General features: G+C 48.5%; 7 protein-coding genes across 7 annotated transcripts; 5 read left to right on the plus strand and 2 right to left on the minus strand.

The window, feature by feature from the left end:
• Positions 1 to 1,075: 1,075 nt before the first annotated feature.
• On the plus strand, positions 1,076 to 2,707 carry MCYG_01148 (conserved hypothetical protein; the record flags this gene model as incomplete). The annotated part of the gene is made up of 3 exons (XM_002850998.1): positions 1,076 to 1,400; positions 1,486 to 1,848; positions 1,896 to 2,707. The coding sequence occupies 3 exons, from the start codon at positions 1,076 to 1,078 to the stop codon at positions 2,705 to 2,707; spliced, it is 1,500 nt and encodes a 499-aa protein (XP_002851044.1).
• Positions 2,708 to 4,067: 1,360 nt separating this feature from the next.
• On the minus strand, positions 4,068 to 6,007 carry MCYG_01149 (polynucleotide kinase; the record flags this gene model as incomplete). The annotated part of the gene is made up of 7 exons (XM_002850999.1): positions 4,068 to 4,241; positions 4,431 to 4,576; positions 4,674 to 4,734; positions 4,800 to 5,079; positions 5,142 to 5,641; positions 5,667 to 5,848; positions 5,914 to 6,007. The coding sequence occupies 7 exons, from the start codon at positions 6,005 to 6,007 to the stop codon at positions 4,068 to 4,070; spliced, it is 1,437 nt and encodes a 478-aa protein (XP_002851045.1).
• Positions 6,008 to 6,346: 339 nt separating this feature from the next.
• MCYG_01150 (mediator of RNA polymerase II transcription subunit 18) lies at positions 6,347 to 7,196 on the minus strand (the record flags this gene model as incomplete). The annotated part of the gene is made up of 2 exons (XM_002851000.1): positions 6,347 to 6,689; positions 6,751 to 7,196. 2 exons carry the CDS (start codon positions 7,194 to 7,196, stop codon positions 6,347 to 6,349), a joined length of 789 nt encoding a protein of 262 aa, XP_002851046.1.
• A 490-nt stretch (positions 7,197 to 7,686) lies between these two features.
• Positions 7,687 to 8,120, plus strand: MCYG_01151 (conserved hypothetical protein; the record flags this gene model as incomplete). Its single annotated transcript, XM_002851001.1, has 2 exons — positions 7,687 to 7,768; positions 7,834 to 8,120. 2 exons carry the CDS (start codon positions 7,687 to 7,689, stop codon positions 8,118 to 8,120), a joined length of 369 nt encoding a protein of 122 aa, XP_002851047.1.
• Positions 8,121 to 9,773: 1,653 nt separating this feature from the next.
• On the plus strand, positions 9,774 to 11,663 carry MCYG_01152 (DUF647 domain-containing protein; the record flags this gene model as incomplete). The annotated part of the gene is made up of 7 exons (XM_002851002.1): positions 9,774 to 9,899; positions 10,039 to 10,139; positions 10,199 to 10,338; positions 10,395 to 10,523; positions 10,578 to 10,732; positions 10,818 to 10,862; positions 10,920 to 11,663. 7 exons carry the CDS (start codon positions 9,774 to 9,776, stop codon positions 11,661 to 11,663), a joined length of 1,440 nt encoding a protein of 479 aa, XP_002851048.1.
• A 6,521-nt stretch (positions 11,664 to 18,184) lies between these two features.
• Positions 18,185 to 19,123, plus strand: MCYG_01153 (uncharacterized protein; the record flags this gene model as incomplete). The annotated part of the gene is made up of 4 exons (XM_002851003.1): positions 18,185 to 18,242; positions 18,351 to 18,429; positions 18,651 to 18,738; positions 18,950 to 19,123. 4 exons carry the CDS (start codon positions 18,185 to 18,187, stop codon positions 19,121 to 19,123), a joined length of 399 nt encoding a protein of 132 aa, XP_002851049.1.
• Positions 19,124 to 21,147: 2,024 nt separating this feature from the next.
• Positions 21,148 to 22,284, plus strand: MCYG_01154 (a-agglutinin core protein AGA1; the record flags this gene model as incomplete). The annotated part of the gene is made up of 2 exons (XM_002851004.1): positions 21,148 to 21,470; positions 21,501 to 22,284. 2 exons carry the CDS (start codon positions 21,148 to 21,150, stop codon positions 22,282 to 22,284), a joined length of 1,107 nt encoding a protein of 368 aa, XP_002851050.1.
• Between the last annotated feature and the right edge of the window lie 1,097 nt (positions 22,285 to 23,381).

A 23,381-nucleotide genomic window follows, 5' to 3' on the forward strand; every position in this document is an offset into this window, starting at 1 on the left:
CAAAGCGGACCAGGAACCAGAATAACGGTGAGTTTGTTAGTCAGGGCAGATACTATTCCACTTCCTGAAGCTCTTCTTCGTCTTTTTTTTTTTCTTTTATATCATCTTGCATGCGTCTTTGAAGAGAAAAAGATGACGGCCTCGCTGTGAATATCACCGCCATGTCACGTCTCTCGTTCTGTATCTCGTCACCGCGATCTCTGTCTCTCACTGGCCCTCTCAGTCTGTCTCTGATATACTCTCTGGCGGTATTGATCCAGGAGACCCGCTAAAGAGGAAAAACCATCTCGCTGGCCATCCGTAAGTGGCTCCAGTTCGCTCGGGATTCTCGTTTCTTTTCCTCCTCCTCCTCGACCGCGCCCACGTCAGTCTTGTTGCCCGACGGTACTTTCTGCCCGTGAACGACGCCCGGTGAGAAGCAGAGCAAGCCAGTCCGTCCGTTCAGTCCACTCGATCCACTCGATCCAGCTGGGGGGAGAAGAAAGTCCCTGTCGCGTGCCTTTGCCCTCCCCTTCTCGTCGCCCAATTGAAGCAGTGAAGAGTCATCTTTCTCTCTCTCTTTGCTCCATCCCAGTCGTCACTCTGCAGCTTTCACTTCGTATCGTCTTCTTCCTCCCTGCTGACTGCTTGTCCTCCTGTTGTTCGTGGTTTTGTTAGACCCGGCGCGAGCTTCCAAGAATAGCTTGTCGTTTCCATCCAGAAAATCTGAAATCCTGCTGGAAATCTCGCCTTCACCAACAACAAACCATCACGACAACAACATCAACCACCACCACCACCTCTACTGCGACAGCAGCAGATACAATAGCAGCTACCACTGATACAGCTACTCTGCTGTCCCGCGACTACCGCTGTATCCTCAAAAAGCCGATCGTTGCGCCCTTCCCTTCGCTGCATGAACTTCCTCGCTCGCTACTGGCCTACAGAAGACAACGTCCACCCCCTCCATACAGCCATCACAAAACACAACAGCTTCTCACGGCCGGTATGAATTGAGGCCCTCTGCCTCATTTATATATAGAAGAAAAAAAGAAGCACGATTCACTGCTGTTCTACTTTCACACGGCTGCGCATTATGCTGCGATTATCACACCTCTTCGAAGCAAACCGGCGCGAAGGTGAAGAAGACACCGCGACTCCTTCGTCTCAGCCATCATATATCGCCAGACCACCGCCAGAGTCACCAGGATCAATGATCTCCTCGAACCCGGGGTCTCCGGTCACCTCGCTCTTCTCTACCAGGACGCATACTCGTTTTCCCAGCTCGGTTTCGTCGTTGGCCTCGTCTCCTGTCATCGGCTCGACCGAGGCCTTTGGCAGCACCAAGACTCAGTTGACAGAAGTAAAGGAAGAACCAAGCGAACGAGAGATAAACTACGTCGAGGGAGATGGTTATTTCCGTAAGTCCACAGTCATTGATTTGAAATAGCAAACGGGAATAAAAAAAAGAAAAGAAAGTAAACGAATTACTAACTTGAGGCTTAGCTCACTTTAATGATTTTCATGCCGCCGCTGCAGCCGCTGCATATGACGATAGTCATCTCTCATTGGACTCGTACGACTTTGAACAGACAGATGGCCTTGACGCCGTTGGCTCGTTCAAGAAGATAAGGTCGGATAGCAAGTCTCTTCGCCAGATCAGCCGGATCAGTACCCGCTTCTCCTCGCTGTCGTCAAAGTGGAAGCAGGCCAAGCCGTCGTCGATCGCAGACACCGTTGCTACACGCGATCGATACGAAGACTCACTCAGATCGCGCGCCAATTCCGCCACTTCTGCTCTCGCCAGTCCTGCCGCCAGCCTGATATCGGCACGGCAGAGCCTCTATGCTCCCTCCCTGCCAGGACAACGTTCGAAGAACGGCTTAACGAGGCTGGGATTGCAGGCATCGATATAGAAAAGGCCAACCAGCAGTTTGACAGTGAACCCGAGCGACATGCCAGAACACCGCTTCTTCCACCAGTGATGATGGATCTGCCACACATCGAGAAGGAAAATCATATCGATTCCCCACTGGAATCCCCTTCTATAGCCCCAGTGGCAGATTTCCGCGACACAGAGAGTCCCCCAATCACCTCTATAAGCGATATCATGCCATCCTCGTCACCCGTAGGCTCTCCTCACCCTACGCTGTCGTCCATCAGCCGCCAGCTTGCCATGTCTCGCCTCTACTCGACCCGCTATGCCTTGTCTGACTCCGTAGACGAGTGGTCCTGTAAGCTAGGACACGCAAACTTCACTATCTACCCTGAGCCCTACGTCCCGGAAATCTGTGATAGGGAGGCCTTGGACAACTTCCGTGCTAACTGGGAGCTCGCTCGATGCAACTACGCCAAACACCTTGCACGCACCGACGAACACTATGGCTCCACCTCGCATATCTACCAACTGACAGAAGAGAAATGGGCGTCTGTCAACAGCGAGTGGAAGGGTGGCTACAACCATGTCATCGACAACCTTGAAGACGGCAATGGCAATCCCCTCTCGCTAAGTCCGTCGGAGCTACTTCACTGTTCTGAAAACGTCGTGAAGATACCCGGACTTCATGACAAGAACAAGTTCCCTGACCTTGGTGATGAAGACATCGTTGGTCCCATGTCTGTTGGCCCCGGCCTGCAGCATTACCGGTCTGGTGATGATAGACTATGGTCCAAGAAGGCGATCCTCAAGTTCTTGAATGGCATCTTCAGCCTTCGCAAGAGCTCATAGTCACATTGCTCACACTACTCGTCATTATATCCATTCCATCTCTTGTACAAAATACCCCTACCGTACCCTTTTATCTACCCTACCTTTCTCCTTTGTTTTTTACTTGCTGCATACCCGCATGCAATTAATAGTCGTCTCCCACCGCTCAGAGCTGGGCCAGAAGGACGACTGGAGTTATGATGTCTTGCTTTTTTTATGTTTTATTCCCCGAGTGGCTTCTATACCTTCACTATCTTCCCAGCATCAGATCATGAATCATGCGTTACGCTCCTTATGACCAAACCTGCATCCATGCCATATCCTATATATGCTCTTTGATGGATGAATGACGTTCCTTACCCAGCCTCTCCTTTGTCATGACACTCATTAATCCAATGTTTAATCATGGCTCTAAAAAGACCGAGTCTTTCCTTAGCATTTCTCCATCTATGCATCTAGTGTTTCTTCTGCCCCCTGTTTATCATACGTTATAGAGGATACGCATAGAAATCGGTTTATCCGTGGTTCTTTTTCTTTTCATTTATGGCTAATGTTCACGGCGCTGGTGGGGAAAAAGCCATTTTTTTCTACTCTCGTGGTACTAATTACTGTCCACCATCTATTTTACTTCCTCTTATTACATTCCGTGTGTTTTACCATTACCCTGGCACCTGATATCTCTTTTTCCACTGATGATGAAGTTGAAGCCAAAGGTGGTTGACCGGATGAATGGAGATGCAAGTGGCCGCGCAAAAGAGAAGAAGATACGAAAGATATTGATATCTTTCCCCGTTGCCCCCGGTTGGACATGCAGCTTCCCTTCTCTTGCTATACTATATACTTATTCCCTTTCCTACTCCATTATAGTGTTTTACACTTTAATATCTATCCACCGCCACCCTTTTGCCCTCCTACCCTTCCATCTCCTTTTTATTTGCTATCAACTGTTTCATTACTTTCTATCAAATGTTTCAGCCAACATGCAGCAAGCCGTTGACCGGCTTAGCACCATTTTATTGCATACTTCTCTATTGATACATTCCCAAGACTTTGTCTTATATATACCCACTACCGACACTCACATCTCCTATAGCACATCTCCTATATATCCCCCAGATGTATCATTGCATGTATGTAACCGCACACTCCTTTAAGAGATACTCATGTTCCTTATACCCCCATGTACCCCACTGCATTGTTGGCAGGAAGCACAACCAATAAAAAAAATAGAGACGATGAAATGAAACCCAAAAAAAAAGTTATGGGAAAAGAAAAGGGGAAAAAAGCTATATATTCTGTCATTTAGATAATAGAAGGTATAGCTCTCATTATGCAAACAAATACAGGTTCTATCGCAGGTCTACCAACTACCTACTCTATTCTATATCCAGTGCTGTGCCCATATATCCCTCACTTCCTGACTCCCATCAAACCGGAATCCGATACTGACCAAATCCCTAAATCCCTCAGACACATCCGGCTCCTCAAACCGGCGTACAAAGTCACCGAATGCTATTGGCGGAAGCATGGTGCGGGATTCCGGGTTCAGCGATTCCTTATATGTCACGGGCATTATTATACAGTCGGAAGAATGGAGCATGCCATTGATAGACAGACGGTAGATAAGACAAAGATAACAAAAAGAAAGGATGGAAGGGGGAAGAGGAGCGCAAGTTACACCGCATGGAGAGCTAAAAATGGATATTATAGAAAGAGGGGGCAAGGGCTAGGTTAAGTGGCATACCTGGTTTGGATTTGCTGCTCGTACGGCGTTGTTGTGTTTGCAGACTGTTATAGGAGTGGTGAGGTAGATACATATGATTGGGATGTTGTGCGTTTTTGCAAGAGATATCCATTCGGAGCGGGTGGCTTTGTTGGCGTTGGTGTTGTCTGGTAGATGATGTAAATAGGTAAGTCATAAAGACACAAACGTTGTATAGATGGGGTTGAACTGGGAACTCGCGTATATGCTACCAGCTATACATACCGACTGCCACAGACTTGCCGGCCAGCAGATGTTCGTTTGCAACTTTTAGACACTTCTGTCTCTGATCCAATATTAGTCGGTGTGAAATATATGATGGGCCAAGAAGGGCAGAGGGAGACAAGATACCGTCTTGAGGATGTCTTGATTCACCCTCTCATAGCCTAGAGGCTGTAAGTACTTCCAGTAGAATGTTGACTTCCCTGATCCCGGACTGCCACATAGTATCACCATCTCTGTATCACTCTGTTTTGAGAAGGGGGAGGAAGACTCATCCTTCCCATTAGGCGATGGTGTAGCGATATAACTCTTTGGATCGAACACGTCAACTTCCACGGGAATGGGTGGTTCATCCCGAAAGAACTCCTCGGGAGTCCTGAAAGGTATCCCAACGTTTGCAGCAAAGTTTCTAAAAACAAACATTCCATGAGTATGTGGAATACCAACGCGCGGACGGGGCTTGCAACATACCGATCACAGCAAGAGTGGTCACCCTTTCTGCCTGCAGCGTCTCCAACGAATATCGAGTTTTCTAAATCCAGCGTCGACCCTTCTTTCCCATCCGCGTCACCTTCTGCAGCCAGTCCCAGATCCTTTACTATCTCTCTCCACATCCCCATCCTCGGCTTCCTGTACTCATCATATTCCGTGGCAGCATATATACTAACCGAAACACCTAGGTCCAGCGCATCCAGCACGGCTGTGACCTTCTCCTTCAGTGTAGCCAGGCTCTTTGAGTCAGAATTTCCAGTCTTCGTCTTTGTATCTGGCTTCAGACTGACTGCTTTTTGGTTCGAGATAATGACAATCGTGTAACCATCTATAGTGAGTTGTTTCAGTTTTGACGGGACGCCAGGATCCCACCATTTCCAGTCAAAGGCAGAGGCGGAGAATCGTTTGTTGGATTTGGGTATTATAAGAGTATGGTCCTGTAGTTGCTGGTTAGCTTTGATATTCGTCCGCGCTGACATCTAGGCATAAATGAGGCGTGCGTACAAAGTCAAAGGCAGCAATACGCGTCCTCTTATGCTCCTCATTCTGTGTTTCGTCCTTTGGATCAACGAGATACCTGCCCACTATGCAGCTGTTCTTCACTATATGCCATGATACCTTGTTCTTTGACTGGATGGATGCAGGTTTCTGTGAAGCAGGCTTGAAAAAATCAGCAACATTTTGGCCTACGACAACACCATTAGTGACGTTATATATATGTAAAGAAAAGTGATATAGAAGAAGTACACACTAGTCACGGAGGCCTGGACTTTTGGCTTCCTTTTATTTGGTGGTGAGATGTCGCGCTTCGTACTGGAGAGAGAACGCTTTCTGCCTGAGGTCATTGTGGCAAGAGGAGATAGCTCAGCATTAACACGATGATAAACAGAAATGTATGCTGTTCGGCGTATAAACCGACGCGGCAGCCACATAGATATTTGTCTGATAAACAGTTGAAGCCCGAAAGGTGGAAATAATTCAAATCTTTGAAGGCTTTCAAACGCGAACGCGAAGTCACATGTCCAGAAATTCAATTTAACCCTTTATGGAATATCAAAAAGTACTGCATACAAGAAGATGAAGAAAGCCTTGCAGTTGACATTACGAGAACGCTCAATCATTAGTAGTAGTTAGTGTCTCTAAAAGCCGTATCGTACAGAATTACATGGTGTATGGTTTTTATGTTAGAGGGTACCGGCTTTCACTCTAGGGTCAAGAGCCAGCCTGTCCCCCGGCTCGAGTCGTATGGCCGGCCGTAGCTGCTCCTTCAACGCCAGCATGCGCTGGGAGGTCGACCTGAGCAGGTCAGGGCTGTTACTGTCCTGTATGGTGAAGCACGCCTGCAAGACATATCCTCCGCTGGGGTCGAGGGGCTTTAGCTGGTCATATGGCGGCAGACGGGAGAGTGGCCGTCCCGCCTGAGACGGGTTATGTAGCTCTGGAGGGATGACCAGTATGCGATGGAGGAAGAGAACGGCTTCATCGAGCACGAGGATGTTGCCTTCTACAACATATTCAGAATAATAGCTATCTCGAGTTAGCCATAGTACATAATAAAGAGGATTGAAGGATATAAAAGATGACCTACTTGAACCCCCATTCGTTCATGGTGAAGATGTAGTTTTCCGGCAGACGAGCAGTGCCCGCGAACCGAGTGGTCACTCCCGTGGCAGCTCCGGCATCAGGCACATCCTTGAACTCGACCCTCCACTCCGCCTGGTCCTCCGCGACCCCCATCCCGCCGGCATCGGCACTACTGGCGGGCCTGTCGACATCACTGACGACCTGGACATGATACATGCCGGAACCCAGCATCTTGCTCAGCCGCTGGACTTCGCTGACAGCGGCTTCCTGTCCGTGGGCCTGGCTGCCACCGACCCGTGGCTTGATGAAGCCTGGCTTACGGAAAGACCTGAAGAGCAGGCGGCGTTCCAGCACCTCCGTCGGCTGCATTGCCGCCAACCCTGCGAGCTGGTGAAGCAGGTCCTCATGTTGGGCAGCAGGGACGGAGGCAAAGAGGAGGATCTCATGCATCTTCTTTCTTTTTCCTTTTTTCCTTTCGCCGTCCTTCTTCCTCCTCCCTCCTCTCGAACTTGTCCTTCTCGGTCTTCTCTATCGCCGTCTTTTCGGCTCCAAACCTCAACAAGTTCGTTTACATAAGCACGTGACTAAGCAGCACACCCGGCGCCGAGGTCGGAAGAGATCGCCGAGATAAGGCCGTCTTGCCAAGCACCAATCAGCGTGCTTCCTGCCGTCCCTTATCTCTCCGCCCGTCGCGGTTTTTTCCTTGCTCAACCTTTTCCTCCCGCGGCTTAGTCAGACGCTAGTTCGCTCCAGGGAAGAGAAGAAAAACACAGCTTATGGAGCTCAACACGAAAAACTCTCTCTCACACCACTTTCTGTCTCTTCCTCTCAACGCTTTGCCCGCTCGTCCGCCCGTGCTATATATCAAGGCTGCTACCCCGGACTGCTTCCACCCAGCAACAACTTCTACCACTTCTACTACAGCGAAAAAAAAAAAAAGATGCAGGCCACTACTGTTCTCCGCCAAGCTGCTGCAGCTCGCCAGCCTCTGATCAAGTTCATGGGCAAGCGCTCCATCCCAGGTATGCTCACGGTGACATGAAAACCCCTCTACGAGACTCGGAACACGTCGACTGACGGCTGCTAGCTACCATTGACCACACTCCTCAACCCCATCCTGCCTCGCCAACTTACCAGCTGCCCGACTCCTTCGTCACCTACCGTGCCAAAGCCCAGCAGCACGGTCCTCTCAACACCACATACCGCCCATTCTCCAGCATCGGGGCTTCTCCAGGCGCTGCTTTGGGCCCCGTCACCCCCAAGAAGGGTGAATACTTTGACCGTAACGACCTTCCGGCCAGATTCAGACGTGCTCCTTGGTCCCAGGCGGAGATCGATGCCATCGAGACCGGCGGTGCCAGCATGTTCGCTTGAGCAAATGCATGAATCCTGGAACGGTCTAGTCGAGTGTGCAAATCGATGATTCCTTTTTCTCTCTCTCTCTCTTTTGCGAACATGAGGACGGACGGAATGAACCATGATGCAGAGCAACAGCCATGACATATACCCACCTATCTGAGCTGGATTCGACAAGGGGCTATATACTACCAAAAAGAAAAAACCTTTACCCATCGACGACACCTGTATAGTTTCGATAAGGTCGATTTGGGAGGATGCACATCTCTTACTGGAGAAGATCTTTATATACACCCTCGAAAAGTCAAAACTGAACCAAAAAAAAAAAAAGTGACAGCAGCTGCACGGAACAGCACAGCATAGCATACAGTATGGCAACGAGCGAACGGCACGCGGAGCAACACAGTCTTCCAGTTCCATACTCCCTTCCTCTTCCTTTTTTTTCTTTATACCTTTATTTTATCTTTTCTGTTACTGAAGCCTGGGTAGTCTCAGCTTAACGGCGCTGGACGGAGTTCATCTTTTATCTTTTCTTTTCTTTTTCTGTTATCACTAGGTTGGGGGAACCATTTCCTTGCTTTTTCCATGGTTTGGTTTTTTTTTTTGGAGGGGGCCTTGGTTGGGCCCTTGGTTGGCCGGGTCTTGGTTTTTCGAGTGACAGCGAGCGACGGGCAGCTGGCTGGCTGGGAGGGTGAGGGAGGGGATCGGGAAAAGCTGTACTGTACTACCTCTTTCAACTGTACTTACTCTTTATCCTTTTAATATGCTATTTAACTAGTATATCTACCAGTTCTGTCTGCTCTCTTCCTCTTGCCCAACAAACCATATCAAAGTCCTACCGGTGATATAACCCTCGGCTCCAACATCTTTGTACGCCGTCGACCGACGGAGTAGATAATCCCGAGACTCCCTCTCTCCGTGAGTCCAGAATCCAGATACGGACATAGCAAAGCTCCTTCGCCGTGCGCGTGGATGTTCGGCGTTTTTTCTCTGCAAGGGCCCCTTGTTGCTTTATGCCCGAACTGTGCATACTCTTTGATCAAGGTCTATCTCTCTTTACCACCAAGACCATCGTCTTTCCTTGCTTTCCACTGCATATCCGGCACCACTCGACCACCCTTGTGTCTGTCTTGGCCATGTACATTCCCAGCAACCCTGCACGTATACAGCAGCAGCCTGTTTTATAGCGGAGATGGCTTGCTGACCTTTGGCAGCTTTGGCCTAGAACCAACTCATCCTCTTATACGAAGCTGTTAGAACCTTTTCAAGTATAACTTTCAACTTACCCCAGATTTCTATACTTAGCGCACCTGCGTCATTTGCTATGTAGGGCTGGCTTGTCTCTACCATGGTTGGGCATGCTGAACGCGGCCGTCTAAGAGGAACAGACCAAGCTGTGAGTTAAATACCCCCCCGCTCGCGACGGGTGGCAATCCAGGAAAGATGAAGGTAGTACTTGGACGTTTAAGTTGGGAGTAAGAATAAGCAAGCAGAAGGTTGGGCTGGTTGGTTGTAGATAGAGAAAACCTGGCCAACTTTCTACCATAGTTAAACCACAACTTCTTGTTAGACAAACTTCATCTGTTTCCCTGGAAGTCCGCTCGACCTTTTTTTTTTGATAACTTATAAACCATATAACTTGGGCCAATCATAGAAATAACGGGATGAGCTATGGCACCAGCCACTGAAGCTCATCTGACCATCAAGGAGACGGACGAGATAGGGACGACGGTGGTGACATATCGCTGCCCAAGCAGCAAGCTGCAGCCGAGACGGGCTGGAAGAGTTGGCATCACTGTACGTATTCTTGTCGTAGAGTCTACCACCATTTGTTGACATTCTAGCTTGGGAGCTTGGTTATACCCGTAGAAGAAAGATCCCCATTGAATGTGTAACAGATGTGAAGATAATAGCTGGAGATACTAACCTGCTACAGTTACCACCGCGGCAGCCATCTTCAACTTCCTACCTAACTTCCATCTTGAACGTATTCCTGCCATCTGGATACCCACACAGCGTCACTGATGATTATCTCGAGTAAGCTATCTCCATCTTGGTCGGTTGAGGTACGGAGACTAACTGCCCGTCGACATCAGATATCAGATATATGTTAGCCAACAGCCTTTCCCGTCCAGTGACAGAAAAGAGAAAAAGCTAACCGTTTCATACCAGGACTCGCTCCAAGCATTTTCAAGTTCAATTGCAGGACTCCTGTCCTCCAGAGCAGTCCTGCAAGGTATAGTTATACACCCCCAACATAGCTCGCAGTAACAGGTCTTAACGACATATCAGGCGTCGGTGTTGGAGATGCCACCGCTTCCCCCACGGCAGCATTACTCCTCAACGTCCTTCAGGAAAGCATGGGCAGGATAGCGACCATCTTATTTGCTCATCGTCTTGGAACCTCTCTCGAACCAGAGTGTAAGATGTACAGGCTAGCTGCTGACATCCTTAACGACTCAGCCATGGTGCTAGACTGTTTATCGCCTGTTTTCCCCAAGCCGGTGAGGGTAGGCTTTCTCAGCCTTTCAAGCGTGTTGAGAGCGTTATGCGGTGTTGCGGCCGGTAGCTCCAAGGCTAGCTTGAGCGCTCATTTTGCACGATGGGGGAATCTGGGGGAGTTGAACGCGGTAGGTAGTGATCTTTCTTTTTTTTTATCTGTGACATTCAATTCATGGTATGTTGAATGTTGAATATTGATGATGGCTGGAATAGAAAGACTCCAGTCAGGAGACTGTGATATCTCTGGTTGGAATGTTGGTATGGTATCTCCATCATACCTGGGTTTTGTGATTCAACTAAAAAAACGGTATATAGGTGGGCAGCGTAGTGGTGGCCTACGTCTCATCTCCATTAGCAACATGGGTTGCGCTCCTCTTTCTGCTCGCTATACACCTGGCAACAAACCACGCAGCAGTCAGGGCAGTCAACATGACGACTCTAAACCGCCAGCGTGCGAATATCGTGTTCTCATCGCTATTCGACGATGACCGGGTCCTCACGCCAGCGCAGGTGTCGAAGGAAGAACGAATCTTTGAGAGGGACGGGGTGCTTCGGTGGAAAGCTGAAGCTACCGGTGTCCTGGGAACATGTCGAGTGGGAGTCTCTCTAGAGCAGTTACTGCTGCTCCTCCCTCACTCGCAAACGAATGATGCAAGTAAGACCAGTCGTAGAAGCGAAGCCGGTGCCGACTTCGGTGTCAGCCTGCCGGTTCTCGTCGACTTATTCAAAGAAGAGGAGTATCTTCTCTACTTTAGCCCCCGGGACCATGCAGCAGTCATAATATTAAAAGCCGGAGTTACGGCACAAGCACAGCTGAAGGCGTGGAGTCACGCGCTGCTCGTTTCTAGACGTCTTGCAGGGAGGTCGACCTCCGCCTGCATAAACGAGAAGCAAGGCGGCCAGAATGAACTGTCGGTGCTCTCTATTTTGAGGGACACGTTGCGGGAACACTCGAAGGCGTTTGATGACCGAGTCGAACGCCTGAAGCAAGCTGGCTGGGAGACGGATATCGCCTCCTTGGAGACAAAGCCTGGAAGAAGAGTTCACGTACCCGTTTGAATGGGTAGGAATGCACCTCAGCCGACGGGATATCTTCGGAGTACTCCTGAAAAAAAGTGACACGTACATGGTACTCCCGACTTATTCCCGGGTACATATATGTAATGTTGCTAGTAGTTCCAAGCTGGTGGTAAAATATGATTTCAACCACAGCAAAAGAGAGCCCAGATACCAGGTCTTTGGGTATCATTTCTTTCTTTTTTTCTTTCTTTTCTTCTCTTGACGACAGCCTTTGATGACCGGTAGTTAGGGTATTCGCAATCAATACCAAACACCGAGTTGGCCGAGTTACTGCAGCAGTTAATCTCTCTTCAAATTGTGGCTGGCAGGCATCAGGAAAAGTTGCTGTGCTCGCTGCTGTACTCACTGCCAGCAAGATCTCTTCTCTCTCTTGTTCACCCGAGTTAGCCTATCAACTAACTCGAATCCCCCAACCAAGGAATCTCGCTACCAATCACCGGATTAGGTAGCCCAATTCAACATGTTTTTCTCTTTAGCGAAACGAGTCGCAAAGAAGTCAGGAATAAAGTAAGAAAAGGTGTGGACGGGATGACGTGCAGGACTCTTTTTTTTTGTTTTTGGATACCTCCGTTGGCGCAGATGTGTATATACATTTTGACTGTCGTCGTTTAGAAATATCTCGTGGAGGCCTAGATTTGTTGTGCCTTGCAGCTTTGCGCGTGGTCGCATGGTTGTGTGTATATACACTCTGAATGTATATAATGTGTATCGAGCTGATTCGTCAATGTAAGTGAACCCCCAACGATATGCATTTCAAACGAAGGTTTTGTTAACTCTCAACGTAAACGGGCCTGTTTTGCCTTACAAGCGTTTTGAGTCGGTTCTACATTGAGTAAAAGGTGCCCTGTTTGAGATATATGTGTCGGTGACGCAACTTTTCCCGGTCTTCTCCAACATGATCATCGAAACATCGATCGAATCACGGATCACAGACACGGATCCATATATATAAGATATACCTAAGGCGAAGAACACCCTCCTCCAGCAGCATGCGTCAGCATCCTTCCCGCCCTTGTCCACAATCACAAAATAGAAAAGGGGGGAAGGCGAGATGACCTCATATTCCCATGATCACAGCTGAAACGGCGCCGTCTTCCTCCAACCATCGAGCAGAGTAGCATGAACTAGCAACAAGCATCTCACCAGCTGGCAGGGTCATCTTCTCTCTGGCCCCACGCAATAAACTCCTCCCCCAGAAACACCCCCAGTCTGCCGGCATGCTGGGCCGTTGATCCGCGACCAATAGTGGGCAGCAACTATGGGAACAGAGATAACCATGGCGATATCTGACAAGACTAGTTTGGTGATTGTGACTGAAAGTGGGTTCCTCCATCGTGTTCGTGGGCAACACCTTATCATCGTGTGGTATATATCATATAGATGTTATAATCTATATATATCAAATGCAAAAAAGAAGAAGACAGAGCCAGGGAAAGGACACCGGCAATCCCGGGACCCCCGGCAAAGTCAACAAGCGCTGAGGGATGTTGAATATATCCCGTTCGATGATGACATTGTGCATCCTGTGTATGGTATAGGAAGACCAATCTTTTCCGAGCCTTCTCCTTCATAGAAGGCCGATGGCAAAGAAAAAAAAGAGATAGGATGAAAGGAGAGGGGTCCCGCCGATATAAACCCGCTATATCTCTGGACAACCCATTCTATATGCAGTGGAACTGTCGATAGTTTCAACGGGTTCATTTCCAATGTCGTACGGAGCGACCCCAGATGCTGTCCTCCCCGCAAAGCTTGGCCGCTCATCTCGTTTCCAACGGTGACCTTCTTGGCTTTTATCGGGGATCAAAGCTGGTCAATGAGGGGAGAGTGAGAGAGAAGGGGGGTGAAGATGACACTGGGGTTCGTATATATTAATAATATAGACAAGCTGAAAAAGAAAGGGAACATGACCAGCATCTCTGCTTGGCCGTCCGTCCGTTCAGTTTCGCGGCCCGATAAACACGAAAGCATGTTATGAGAGTTCCTTTGTATGGTTGTTTTCTTTGGCTTGCTCCGAGAGCGAGGAAGATGGCAAGATGAAGCCCAGCCGATGATGCATCCTTTCGCTTTCAGCCTTATCAAATCGCATCTCGCCATGTCATCGTAGCCATTAGTTATCGAACCTCAATACGACGATGGTAATTTTTCGATATCATATCTTCTCTCTATTAATCGGGGGAGGCGGAAGGGGGCAATAGGGCGTGGATTCCCCCCCCCCCCCCCCCCCCCCCCTCTTCCCCCCACACACCCTCGATATATCGACCAAGGAGAGACTTGGTGATCGATCCACGAAGGTCCTGACATGAGCGTCAGCGAGACATGTGATACCAGATAGCTAGGATCCGCCATGTTATAGTTACCAACAAGCGCGTAGCTATAAGCAGGTCGAAGAACAGAAAGGGCCACACGTATATAAAACTGGTACAGATGGAGCCCAGACAGAGATCGATCGACCTTGATAATTTGGAAAAAAAAAAAAAAGTGATTTCAAATAATCTTAACCTTCTTTTTTCTTCTTCTTTGAAAGGCGACTTTCCACTTGGTCTTTTCCACTGCACTATCAATGCAATCATTCTGTTCTAAAACGTCGGCATCTCATCTCTTACCGGTGAGACGGGTCTTGTGACGATCTCCCCAGGTTTCTCTCGTTGACTGGAACGCTAGCAGGGAGAAGGAGAAGAACGACTTTCTGGTCGGGAACCGCCGATAGCTCGTCCAAGTCTCTCTCTGGGGAAACCTTGTCGAGAACGAACCGGAGAGCTAAGTACTGTTTATTAATAAGATACATAAGAACTTGTCTGAGAAGAACGGGCGCGGAGATGGCGCCGTCAACCAGCGATGACCCTTTTGAGGCATCGCTGGTAATATTAAAATAAACGTCAAAAAAGGGTCCAAGGGCTGGTTTTGCGCCATGGCATGGACACGGCGGGCGCTTCCAGAGCTGCTGCTTGAGAGCGTAAGTCAAAAAGCATTTGAGGAGGCCGTTGCCCCAAGGGTCCAAACCTACGCCTCGAGCTCTCTCTTGTCTCGGTCCACGGAGAGACCGTCGACAAGAACGATAATTATAGCAACCTTGGGGCTTGCTGGCCTGCAGTTTGCCTGAGCACCCGTTTTCGGAGCAACCAAGCCTGCATGAAGCCATTCGACCCTCGAGCCCAGTAAGAAGTCGTTGGGAGCTATGAAAAAAGCAAAGAAGAGGCCTTCGTATAGCGCTTGAATAATCGATTTGTAAGGAATGGTTGTTCAGCAGTCTGCATGGAGATAGCGCCGGCGCTGTCCCAAGCGAACAGCCAAAGCCATCGTTCCCTTGCCCATCTCGCCTGTTCGAGTCAAGAGGCAAGCGGCCAATGGAGAATTATTCGCCCGGATGCCAGTCCCCGATCCAATCAAGGAGGCCTTGGGGGGGGGGGAAAGAAACGAAGTCGAAGATTGAGCGGGAGAGCCAGAAACGGGCGGCCCAAGGACCGAGACGCTGGAGAGAAAGAAAGAGCACAAGATGAGAGTCGCATATCAGGACAATATCTCCTCTTCTGGGAACGATGATCTAGATCACCGTCATTGTTCATTTTTTTTCTTTTTTGTTTTTATATTCCCAAGTTGAAAAAGATCGAAAGACAAAAACGATAAATCAGAAGTCTCTTTTTTTTTTTTTTTTAGTTCAGGCAAGAGAAAAAAAGCTTTGCAATGGCAAAAAGATTTTCGAAAAAGTGCTTGATATCAATAGTCTCGGGCGAAGGCAGCCTCGAGATAGACGCGAGATTGGTATATATACGTCTATCTTTAGCGACGGCCGATTCACTCTCGGTTAGCTGGGAGGCGAAAATCGAGATAAACAAGTAAAAAAAGAGGGACTCGCCTACTATCGGACGCTCATTATCAGATATATACATATACTTGTGATGATATGAGGGTGGATACAGATACAAATCTCAGTCTTGTTTTCTGGGGATCCAATATATCATACTATGTAGCATATTTTCCCGGACTGGGGGCATAGGGCTGGATGCTACTCCACCCCTGTTCCAGATATGCAACCATACTATGGAAACATACGTCGACGAACAGGTGGCACCCATGCGCTTCCTTGAACGAGAGAGAGAGAGAGAAAACTCTCTACGGGAAGTTGTTAATAACCGAAGGGAACCAGACAGTGGCGAAAAGGATAAAAAAGACTGTTGGGAACGTAGTACTATGTATGTACCTTGCAGACTAACGATGACTTCATACTAGCCTTAATATAAGCAGACAAACGAGCAGGTTTGGGATGTCTCTTCTTCTTCCCTGGTAATCTCGACCTATGGAAGACTGATATCCCTCAGATGTTTGTCATCTCTGACATCACTTCCATCCCCAACTACCATGTCGGATATGTCTTTGGCCTCCTCCGAGACGGATGGAAGGGAGCGGGCGACCCTCCGGAACTGCAACCAGCCAACCATCCTCCGCCGTCTACTGCATGTGCTAGAAGGATTCTAGAAAGCGACAAGGGGAAGGGGGAATCCCACAGTCGTTTTCCAGAACCTTTCTAGAAGGGAGATTGCGGCCTTTTTTTTTTTTCTTTTCCTTTACACTTTGGTGTATGTATGGACAGGGGTTCATGAGGTTCTCAAGTAGCCAATGCCCAAGCTGATATCAACCAACTAAACACCACCACCCCGGTCCTATATCAAGTGACATGTTAATACTATGGAGTAACCTTTTACGAGCAAACGCATTCAAGCTTATATCTCTGGGAATGCAACGAGGAAATTGTCCGTCGAGCAGGTTAGATACGACGACCACGGTAGGCTAGCTATCCCACGGACTGTCGAGAGAAGCGACCCAGCTGCTCGGACAATCTGGTTCGGGAGAATTTTGATACCGAGAACATGCCGGGCGTTCTGTTCAATACCCATGCGAGTTGCGGGTTTTTTTCCTTTTTTTTTTTCCTGCTTCAACTGTTCCTCATTACTTGATGCATGCAAACCGATAGATTTGGTGGAGGGAATATATGTGGTCTATTACGAAATAGTTATCCTACAATAGGTCAGATAATCTATCTCAGACCCAATTAATCCCACTTTATCTGCTCGATACTAACCCTGGTTCCAAACGCGCGATTTTATGGTTTTTTTCATATTAACGACCCTTCGTAAACCCATGTTGGGGATGCAGGTCTCCCTCTCTCTCTCTCTTTGTTGGAGCTGTCACACCTCGTGGTGCCGCAGAGATGGAAGAAGAGGGAGAGAAGCCACGTAAGTATATCGGTTGGGCCATCCAGGGGCGTTGAAGCGGTGTGTTCGCATATCCGCTCAAAGGGCGAATGAGGATTGATAGGGATGATGCTGGCCGAGTCAACAAAGTGCCCGATGCCCCTTATCAGCCTCAAAAAGGCGCCGCCTGCATATCGCTTACAGAACATGCTTATATATGTAACACCGCAAACTAGTATATGTATGTTGTGTATGGCATGAAATAACAGTCTGGTGTAATGCTACCTGTATCGATGCGCTGGCGGATACACGCATGAGATTCCGAAGCAGCAGCCAGTCCCCAGCGGCATGGTACGCTACAACTGCAGGCCTTGCATATACAGCGCCTAGGAAGCGAAGCCGAAAACTCACCCTTTTTTTTTTTTTTTTTTTCTCCCACAAGCATCGATCAAAGCTCTCCCTGGTCGGTCCGGAAAGTTACTTGCTTGTATATTATATATATTACTTTGCTGCAGCGGTTTTGTTAGCTGGTGAACAAGAGTATCTGCTACATATAACCAAGATTTTTTTTATGTTGGGAAGACGAAGCCAGGCCCGCGAGATCCGGCCCCATCGCGCATGGATCTCGATTGCTTCTCAACCATGCATATGAGAATATATAGACATACGTGGAGCTGTTTGCCGTCATCATCTGTGACATGTCAACACACGCATCGAAGATTCTTTTCATCCTTCTCGTTTGTTTGCACGTTTTTCCATGCTGGAGACCGTCTGAAACAAGGGCACGCCAGCCCGGCCGGACAATTTTAGATCACCTATCTTATTCCCCTATCGGCCAACGCCTTCTACTGACTGACATCATTCCTTGCATCAGCGCTCTCACCTCCGCTGGGGTCATAGAGAAGAAAAGAAAAGTGAAAAAAAAAAGAAAAGCACGCCACATCGTCCACGCCCTTCCGGGTGAGAAAAAAAAAAAAAGCAGATGCATACTCCGTATAGTTTCACAGCTGGGCCTCTTGACTCCCTAAACAGTCTGCCTGCATGGTCTTCTCCGTGAGTGAATGGATAGCAGCGTTTAGATATGCAGAGTTACTTTTAAAAAAATGAGTTGTTGTTCAAACGAGATATATCTCGATGGCTGGTGGTTGGCGCTCCAGGGGATCGGCGGTAAATATCCTCTCTCCCCCTTACCGACTGGGATAACCCAGAATGGATAAAGAAGAGAAGAAGAAGAAGAAGGAAAAAGCAAAGAGAAGAAGTGGAAGAAAAAAAAAGAAAAGAGAGCATAAGAGGATCGGCAGCCGGGTAAGGATGTCATCCAAAAAGTTGGTTCCTTTTGCGATGCTTCTGCTTTCTTTCGCCGGCGCGTGTAGGTTAACTTGTCTCCCTGCCGATAACCTCGCTTCTGCCGGCTAGTTCGTTAGTTTATAAGACGGCTCATTAGTTAATTGTAGCATATATAAGACTTACTATGTAGTATGTTATGGAGATATCTCGGGAGAAGCTGTCAGGCCACTTTTGGTCGGCAAGCGGCGACGGCCAAGGGTTCCAGAAAAGTTCCTCCTGCGGGATGAACAAACGAGAGGAAAAAACGGAGACAGACAGAGGAGATGGAGAAATGGAAAGACAAAAAAAAAAAATAGGTCGGAGCGACCCTTGGCCTGAGGTTGTTGACTTACCTTGGCCTGGATGGAGAGCGCCTGAACTTGGCCTGTATGGATGTGTTATGTACCACTTGTAACGCTGCTCTGTGAGACTCTCTTTTTCGGCCAAATAGATATATTTCTGCTGTCGATGGAGATGATATACGTGTCGCCCTGGTACGTAAGCTACGTCTGCATGTTATGGATGTAGAGCTGTACTATGTATGTCGGGCAACTCTAACATATACACAAAATAGGTATGTATCTGATCCCAGCCCTAAAGGCTAGTCACATATACAACACCTTCACCCGCCAGATTCAAAACCGAGCTCGCGGCATGAACTGATGTGCAGGAAGGGTGAAGGAACCCTCAGTCCGTCCCCCTTTCTTTTCTTTTTTTTTTTTTCCTTTTCCTCTTCTGAATTATCATCAGTACACATGGACACAGGAAGAGTACGCAAGCCAAGGGGGAAGGACAACCCAAAAGCTTCGAGCTTTGCTCTCAAATCAACCTTACAAGAACTTCGTGCAACGATGTATAATAAACATATACAAGGCTGGTGACACTGCTTTGACTTGGTCTGCCCTGACCATGGCCCAGTTCTAAATAGTCATATTGGTCTTGACTCTTGGACAGTTAATGTTGCACTCTGCTTTGGATGGAGTGGGGGTTTTGGCCCTTCTCTTACTCTTCTCAACACCCTCCCCCCCCCCTCCCTGGATCCTGTCGGTCCTACTATGGAAGGTGTAATATGTAGTATAATGCTGTGTTCGAGGGAAAATAAAAGTGGGATGATAGGGATTGCCCGAACGTATGATTTTCTGGTAGAGTTATCTGCAATTATCGTCCTGTGTAACCGGAGCAAGGTAGAGAAGACGCAAAGCAAACCCATCAAGGTCGGGTTCGGTTAAGTTCTTGTTCTGGAAAGCTGGTCCCGGACAAAATTCTTCAGCAGAAGGGCTCTCCTGTCCGTTTGAGGGATATTGTCCTTCATCCCAGGTCCATCTAGACAGGAAGCCGTGGGAGTGTTGAGTATGATGAGGGAGAGCGTGTGTGCTGGCCGTAATATCCCATATATATATATATATATCTCCACTTGCCGCTGTCTAGATGCATGAAACTGACTCAGGTACGACCAAAGCGAGGAAAAAGCAACAGCTTCCCATCCTCTCTCTGCGTGCATGTGTGCCTTGCTCTGCCTCTTTCGTCTCCCTCGTCTTTTATCCCCTTTGGTGCTTGGAATATCAAGTTAAATCTCGACGGGTTCGTAGCAGTCGATCTCTGGCGTCACAACTTCTTTTTTGCGGGTGGCATCGAACAAGCACAAACCGTAAAAATCCCTTGCTTGACGATCGGTTTAAAGCAAGAAAAAGCAAAGGAGAAAAAAAGCAAAAAAAAAGGAAAAGAAGAAAAGAAAAAAAAAGAAAGGTCGAGAGTTGAAAAAAAGGCCAGCGAAGCCCCCCAAGCCGACGTTCGCGGTCGCCACCCCGGTAAGCCAGAAGAGAGAGAGAAGAAGAAGAAGAAGAAGCCCATAATCTTGTATTTGCTTTTTTCCTTCTTGTCCTTCCCCTTGCTTTTTTCTCCCTTCTTGGGCTGCCTTTTTGCTTATTTTTTGCTTTTTCTTCCCTTTTCCCTTGCTTTTGGGAGAGACGCAGAAGTGTGTGTGAGCGTGAGAGTTGGTTGTTGTATATAGTTGAAAAAAAAATAAGAAATAAGAAGAAATAAGGATTAAAATCTGGAACTCCTTGTGGCCTTTAGCAATTTCCTAGATGGTGAAGAGACTTCTTTACCTGAGTCAGTCAGTCTATGTATTCGATATATAGGAGAGGCAGAGGGAAGAAGACGCCAGCTGTTAGCTTACCGGTCGAGTCGCCCGGCTTCGTCTTGCAAAAAAAAAAAGAGAGAGAGAGAAGAAACATCCTTGAAAGCGGCAGAGGCAGGGCTCCAGGGTCAGACAAGGGCATCTTTCTGCTTCTTCTTCGACATCTTCGACATCATCGACCTGCTTTGCCTGCCTTTACCAAGTTGATACAAGTTTAGTTTACAGCGCTAAGAGAGAGGAAGAAGTGGGACTGCTTTTTTGCCCATTAGCAAAAAGTACCTCTCCACTCTGTTTTGCGAGTCAGGGTACTTTTTTTCTTTTCCCTCTCCTTTGGCCGATTTTTAAGTACATTAAATATTACATGGACAGCCCGCCCTTTTCCTCCTCTTCTGCTGCGTCTTCTATATCTACTACATAACTCCTCCACTGCCTCTTCCTCTTTCACCCCTTCGACCTTCTTCGACATCGTCGACACCCACAAGGACATACAAGCCATAAAACACTTTGACCACACCACAGCAAACTACATACAGCAGCCACCGTTTATGCGCGTGTTTACAATTGACCGTCTAGTATACGACGAGCTCATGCTGTTGACCTATCCGGCTATAATAACCTGTTGAACAGACAACAGAGACATCTGCCCCCCGGGACGAGTTGCTGGGACAAGATACCACCCGTAACGCTGGCAAGCACGGCCTCTCACATCAGCTTCAAGGGGGAGGGGGACGGGAAAGCCAGAGTCTGGAAAGAGATCCGGTCGAGAGATTCAAAGTCCAGAAAGTCGTCTTCATATACTACCAAGGGGATGCCATCAGGCGGCAGAGGCTCGCGCTACTCGACCATCACCATCAATCCCTCGACCTGGAACACGGCCACGCCTGACTCGTCCGCGTACAGCTCGCCCGCCCCATCCGTCCTCGACTCAGACGAGGAGAGGGTGATGGACGGCTGGCACTTCTCGCGGCCGTCCAGTCTGGCTCTCCCAGGTGGTCCGATCTCTTCCAGGCCGACGCTGGATGATGTGCTCTCCAACACGGCGGCGCCTCCGTACACGCTCGCGGCCTTCATGGCCTACCTGTCGCAGAACCACTGTCTCGAGACGCTCGAGTTCACCATGGACTCGAAACGGTATGCAGACACCTACAACGCCGTCTCCAGGCAGGTGGGCGAGTTCCCCATCCTCTCAGACAGCCCGCAGGCAGACCATCTCTGCATGCTCTGGCACAGGCTGCTCTCTGCCTATGTCATGCCAGGGTCTCCCCGAGAAATAAACCTTCCAAGTGCCGTCAGGGATGCCCTGCTGAGACACTCCAATCTGAGAAGACCTCCGCCACCCGAGACTCTGGATGCTGCAGTGAAGCGAATACATGACCTCATGGACGAGTCCATCTTCATTCCATTCTTAAACAGCCACGTCTCGCCCCAGTCGCAACCGAGCTACTCCAGGGATGGCTCCCCAGAGGAACGTGAGGTCAGTCGACACAAGTCGATGCGTCGGCGGCTATCACCGCAGTCGTCCTTTGTCTCCTCCCCTCGCTCTACCGCCGGTGGATATTTCTCCTACCACCACTCCTCGACACCCTCTACCAGCCCGCCTTCTGCCCACCAAACCATCTCCAGGACAACAACCACCACCAGCAGCCGCTCCTCGCCCTACGGCTACACCAGCGGTGACTCAGCCTCGGGCACATTGACAGACGACTCCGGGAGCAGTCTGCCCTCCAGCCCCGGTGCAGGCGACCCGATGACTCCGCCCACCACGCCCCCGTCTAGCGACCTGCATCATCACCATTCTTCCAAGAGCCGTCAAGACAACGCCTGGAAGAAGATGGGCATGAAGCTCGGATGGAAGAAGAAGTCGGGAGGCAGCAGCACCACTGGTCGTGGCTGCTCTACAACCTCAACGTCACGGGACGGTCGATATCAAGATGACATGTATTAAAAAAAAAATTCATAAAAAATTATGATTTTTTTTTTAACTTGTCATTCTCTGGTTCTTGGCTCTCCTCAGCTTCTCTCTTTTTTAAAGTATCATGTCCCTTTCCTTGCATATGGGCTCGACCAACCTATACATACATACATTTCATCCCAGACACGACCGGAACGAAAAAGGCACAGCACGTCAACCTTAACGACTCATTGCAATTTTTTCTTTACCAAAAAAACAATACCGCTGGCGTGGTCCTAGGCTTCCACTTCTCTGCTTCTTCCCTTCTTATACATACTTTACCTTGGCTTGACCATTTTTCTCCTTCTCGCACCTGTCTGACTATCTATTTCCTTCCCTGCACGGTACGGAGTTTATACCCATGGCATCAAGCATCGGTCTGTTTTATTCTGCTAATTTCATCTCATCTCTTTTCTTTTTAAATGTTTTTGCCATACAGCGAAGTCTATAGATGGAGAGAGCGTGTATTATCTTGTTTCTTTATTTCGCGTTCTCATGAGTGCGCCCATGTCTTCTCTCAAAGATCCACCATGTACCTAACTCTTCTCTACATCCTGACCTTGACCTTGCAAGGTTCCGTTTGCCTTTTAGCCAGGACAAACAATATATGATTGATGAAATGACTAGCATTATCCTTGCATCGGGCTGCTGCCCTGTCTTTTACACAATGTAGTATTTTATTCCCCTTCTTCCCTTTCCCTGTACACTGCCATCCTATCAGCTCTGGGGGTTTTATGTAGCTGCACGTACGTAATTTAACACGGATCACCCTATGCATTCAACTGCTTATTCTCCTTACATTCTACATGGTAAAACCGGCGCTTCACCCCAAGCGATCGACATGGGGAGGTTCATGCATGCTCTGCTTATGTAATACTATATATATATCAGTCACGTGATATAACAGCTGTCCTGGCCGTCTTTGGGATATCAAAATAGTTGATTTTCCATTTTACTACGTACGGTATGGAGATTTAGGAAAAACCTGGATACCCTGAAGAGCCAGAGATAAATCTGGCTGTCCTTCGTTTACTTGTTACAATAGGGAATAGTCTCTCGAATGCCTTTCCGCCGGGGATTGTAGCAAATCG

This window comes from Microsporum canis, genomic scaffold, assembly GCF_000151145.1.
Source record: "Microsporum canis CBS 113480 supercont1.1 genomic scaffold, whole genome shotgun sequence".
Taxonomy (NCBI): Eukaryota; Fungi; Ascomycota; class Eurotiomycetes; order Onygenales; family Arthrodermataceae; genus Microsporum; species Microsporum canis.